The 5,008-nt window shown below is 50.7% G+C and overlaps 1 protein-coding gene across 2 annotated transcripts; it reads right to left on the bottom strand.

Annotated features, from left to right (window-relative positions):
* Window positions 1-778: 778 nt before the first annotated feature.
* LOC130586242 (gallinacin-9) lies at window positions 779-4,232 on the bottom strand. 2 transcript variants are annotated; one of them, XM_057386992.1, is made up of 3 exons: window positions 4,092-4,232; window positions 1,629-1,758; window positions 779-1,008 (listed from the first exon to the last, which is right to left on the bottom strand). In XM_057386992.1, exons 1-3 carry the CDS (start codon window positions 4,147-4,149, stop codon window positions 993-995), a joined length of 204 nt encoding a protein of 67 aa, XP_057242975.1. In that variant the 5' UTR covers window positions 4,150-4,232; the 3' UTR covers window positions 779-992. The 2 variants fall into 2 exon arrangements, with proteins under 2 accessions (XP_057242975.1, XP_057242976.1); XM_057386993.1 differs by lacking the exon at window positions 779-1,008 and having other exon boundaries at window positions 1,625-1,758.
* Between the last annotated feature and the right edge of the window lie 776 nt (window positions 4,233-5,008).

Below are 5,008 nucleotides of genomic sequence, written 5' to 3' on the forward strand. Positions count from 1 at the left end.
CCTGGAATCAGTGTGAGATGTGCCTTGTGGCAAACTCGTCCAAGAAAAGGGGAGGAAAAAAACTTGGCTCAACAAGAATAACTKCAAGGYSAGGTTGGATGGGGCTTGGAGCAATCTGGGATAGKGGAAGKGGGTGAAACTGGRTRRTCTTTGATGTCCCTTCCAACCCAAACCAGCTTGSACAMTTTGAGCCATCCCTTATCTCAAATCCTTGTGGTGTTCACATCTGGGGTGTTGGGGATGGGGAAGGGAAGGAGGGGATGAATCTTGGTGTTGAGATTCCAAGCTGATGGACACACAGCCCACAGGCAGAGCAGAGCAGTGAAAAACAGCTTGAGCAGTTTAGGATCCAGAGAAATAAAATTCCTTGGTTGTGATACTGATCTACATTAAACAGAGACTGTGGGGACAGAATYGTGTGAATGTGGTGAGGCAGCTTAAAGCCCTAAAGAAGTTGGGGCTCTGGAACTCTGGGCTTTCTCTGTATTCCAAATATTCCAGTCTGGGCTGGCACATGCAGACCTGAAGAGGAGCAGAGGACTGATTCTTGTCTCCTGAACCCCAGCCCTGGGCTGGAATGGCAGCTGCAATGGGCTCKAATGCTTTTCCATTTATTAATCCATGTGTTGCCACACAGATCACCGTAGCACAGGGCAATTTAACAGGGCTTGATGACACATGGATTTAATGTAGTTAAATAAAACCCATTTACAGGCTGATTTTTATAGACAATAAAAACAAAAACCATCCTGACATACATGAGCAAGCATGAGCAACATGGTTTCACAAGAACTTGCTTTTATTAGAGCTGAAACTGCAAATATCTTTATTGGACAAGAACTCCTCCTCAGATGTTCCTGTGCTCCTGAGGGCCTCCACCCTCACAGGAAAGGYTCCCCAGGGCACCGAGGACACGATCCATCGATGTCAAAAGATGGGAGATGTCTCAGATGTCCAGAGCTCTTGTCTGAGTGGTCAGTGAGGTGTCAGATTTAGGAGCTGGGTGTCCTGCAGAGAAAAATTAGGTGTTCAGCTCATCCACCAAACAAATAAATTATATCTTGGGCACCTCAGACTGCTGGAGACATCAGGGTAAAGAGGGGTAAAGACAGCGGGAGTCCCCAGTGGGCTGGACTGTGTTTCTGGCCATAAGAAAACCCAGATAAAACACAGGATGTGGCTGTCACCTCTCAGCACACACCACAGCTGATGGCCAAAAACACCAGGGACACCTTCCACTACCCCAGGGAGCTCCAAACCCCATCCAGCCTGGCCTTGGACACTTCCAGGGATCCAGGGGCAGCCACAGCTTCTCTGGGCACCCTGTGCCAGGGCCTCACCACCCTCACAGGGAGGAATTTCTTCCTCGTATCCAATTCAAACTTACTCTCTTTCAGATTGAAGGCATTGCCCCTTGTCCTTGTAAACAGTGTCTCTTTTTGTCTGGAACATTTCAACACCACAAGGCTCTGCCTTTTTGTTACCAGACACAAACCCCAGCAATCAGCAGGTGTTTTGTGCAGGGTATAGGGGGCTGGAGAAGGGGCTCTAATGCCAAAAGGGAGAAAAGCCCAGTAATTTTATCTGCTCTTCGTGCAGCAGCATTTCTCTGGAGGAATTCCTCTTACCATTTGCAGCATTTTAGCTTCCCACCGCGGCAGGTCCCGATGTCAACCAGGGGAGCAGAGCACGGCACGAAGGAGCAGGAGCCCCGGCTCTGCCGGCAGGCGAGGGTGTCAGCGGCTTCCTGGCTGTAAGCTGCCAAAAAACAGGGAAAATTCGTGTTAGTTTGTCATGGTAGAGGACTGGAGAGTTGAATCAACAGATTTACCTGTGTTAACGTGGCACTGTGTTAAGGTTTTGTCATCAAATTTGATTCTGTCCCTAATTTGAAAGGCATTACAGTTTTATTTTAAATCAGATCTACCACATTTTAACCACTTTGTCCTAGTGGTGCTCTTGTCTTTTCTCGTAATCACATGCTAATCAAGGATTACATTTTTTTTTTATGTCAGTCAGCTGATTTTAAAGCCATCCTTAGACCTTGGTTCCCTTTGCCTCCCAAATTGAARAACTCKAATGYTATGGRTGTTTTCYTCRGGTAAGCTTTATGAAGAGGTAGAAAATAACTGGTGGCCCTTTCCCAGAGACTCAGCWAGAATTGTACCAGCTCTGCAGCCATCACAGGGTTTTTTGACATGAAAAATACATTTTGTGATGCAGGAAGTAGGAAAAGCCCAATAAAGCAATCCCAAACCGTGTAGCACAGGCTTTATCTCAGTGGTTCTACATTTCTTCTTTGAGTAGGCAGACGTTTGATGATCTAGGAAAGCAGGTACAAATCTGAGACCACTGGAAACCAAATTGAGACAACTTAAACTGCTCCAAAGACCCCCAAATAGCCTGGAATGATTGGAATGTGCTCCAAACTCACTTAATTCACATGAAAAATACAAAGTTCAGGCAAAAACTGACAGTCAGGGTTACATTATCCCAAAAAAATATATGAGGTCTGCTAATCTGGAATACACAGTCAGGACATGTGAGTGAGAATGTGAGAAAGCTCTCGTGTTTCMGTGTTACATCTTTAGTATTATTCTAAGAATTGCCCGAATAAAATCCTCAAGAAAATGTTCAGGTTGGAAAAACCCTTCAAGAGCATCGAGTCCAGCTGCTCCCCAGCACTGCAAAGGCCACCATTGCCCCATGTCCCCAAGCGCCACATCCACATGATTTTTAAATCCCTGCAGGGATGGGGACTCCATTACTGCCCTGAACAGCTGCGCCAGGGTTGGAGAACCCTTTTGGTGAAGAAATGTTTCTAATATCCAGTCTGAGCCTCTCCAGGTACAACTTGAGGCCATTTCCTCTCCTCCTGTCCCTGTTCCCTGGGAGCAGAGCCCGACCCCCCCGGCTGTCCCCTCCTGTCAGGGAGTTGTGCAGAGCCACAAGGTCCCCCCTGATCCCCTTTTCTCCAGGCTGAGCCCCTTTCCCAGCTCCCTCAGCCTCTCCTGRTGCTCCAGCCCCTTCCCCAGCTCCGTTCCCTTCCCTGGACTCGCTCCAGCCCCTCCAGGTCTCTCTTGTCAGGAGGGTCCCAGAGCTGTCCCCAGCACTGGAGGTGCCTCAGCAGTGCCAGCACAGGGGACAGGCACTGCCCTGGCCCTGCTGGACGCACTATCCCTGGCACAGCTATGGGGCCAGTGACCTCCTGCCCATCTGGGCACACCTGGCTCGTGTCCAGCTCCTGTCACCAGCATCCCCAGGGCCTTTTCCAGCTGCCCTTCACAGCCCATGGAGTTACAGGGGGTTGTTGTGACCGGCACTTGGCCTTGTTGAACCCCACACCTTTGCCCTCAACCTGTCCAGATCCCTCTGCAGGGCCTTCCCACCCTCCAGCAGATCAACACTCCCTCCTAACTTGGTGTCATCTCCAAATTTGCTGAGGTTGCCCTCAGTGCCCTCATCTGGATCATTCATCAATCTCAAATAGAACCAGCCCCAGTACTGAGCCCTGAGGGGACAGCACTGGTGACAGCCCCAGTTGGGTGTAACTCCATTCCCCACCTCTCYCTGGGCCTGGCCATCCTGACAGTTTTTAACCCAGTGAACAGTGCACCCATCCAAGCCAGGAGCAGCCRGTKTCTCCAGGAGAACACTGTGGGAAACGGCGTCAAGGCTTGACCAAAATCCAGCTGGATACCTGACCCACCAAATGGGACACCTTGTGATAGAGGAGATCGAGCTGGTCAAGCAGGATCAGCTTTTCATGAACCCACACTGGCTGTGCCTGATCCCCTGTGTGTCCTGTACGTGCCATGTGAAGGCAATTCAAGATGAGACAAAACCTTCCCTGGCACCAAGAGGAGCATCCTCTTTTTCCTATCATACAACTGGAATGCAAAATGCTTGGAAGAAATCATCAATATGACCATCAAAGACCTTGACTCAATGGCTGGAAGATTAGGACTGTGACCAGGGAAAGGGAATTCCAATATGAAACTGATTCCAGGAGCACGGAGATAATCTGACCCCAATGARCTTCTCTGCATCTGCACCCTCTCATCCTCCATCCCATCTCTTCTCAGCCTTACCTGGAGCAGCCTGGAAGAGGAAGAAGAGAACAGCGACRAGGAAGAAAAGGATTCTCATGATTGGCAGCTGGCAGCAAGGTAGWTTTTGCAGGTCAGGAGACAACACCAGTGTGAACAGAAGCTGTCCGAGACCGAGCACGGGCACTGCCCCCGCTTAAAAAGGCTCCGGGACAGAGCAGGGTGGGAGGAGGAGTGKCTGGATGGGAACAGAGAGTTCAGTGCCCTGTTCCCGTGGAGATTGGTGATGCAGGGAGATGTTGCAACCTCCCACGTTGGGGGACGCCTGACCTGAGCTGTGACCACGTCTGGCCAGCTGACCAGAGCAGCCAAACCAGCCCATGCCAGCTTGGGGGCTGCACCCGGGGAGCACAGGGGATTGGAGCACCAGGGAGGTGGGTTCCTGGGTCYGCAGGGCTGTAAACCATGCGGAACTGATGGTGCCCTGTGGCTCGTGGCCATGGTCTTGTGACAGCCCCGGCCACCAGGCAGGGTGGGTGAAGGAGAAAACTCCTTGGAGACGAGAGCATGGAGTGACAGGGCAAAGGGTGATGGCTTCGAGATGGGAGAGAGCAGGTTTAGATGAGATGTTTGGAAGAACTTCTTCTCTGTGGTGGGGTGGTGAGACAGTRGAACAGGTCATCCATARAAGCTGTGCCTGCCCCATCCCTGGAAGTGTCCAAGGCCAGGCTGGAYGGCWCTTGGAGCAACCTGGGATAGCTGAAAATGTTCCTACCCAGGCAGGGGGTTGGAACTGGATGATCWTTAAGGTCCCTTCCAACCCAAAATGGTGARAATGGATCCAAGAAAGGATCAGAGCATTAATCCTTGCTTGGGTTGGAGCTGTAGAGCTGCAACAAAAGGAGGCAAGGGTAGGGCTGGAAGGGTTGTAGATATTCCCCCTCCTGGCTATAAAATCA

Source organism: Malurus melanocephalus, unplaced genomic scaffold (genome assembly GCF_030028575.1).
Source record: "Malurus melanocephalus ecotype Western Australia unplaced genomic scaffold, MMel_1.1 scaffold_1107, whole genome shotgun sequence".
NCBI lineage: Eukaryota > Metazoa > Chordata > Aves > Passeriformes > Maluridae > Malurus > Malurus melanocephalus.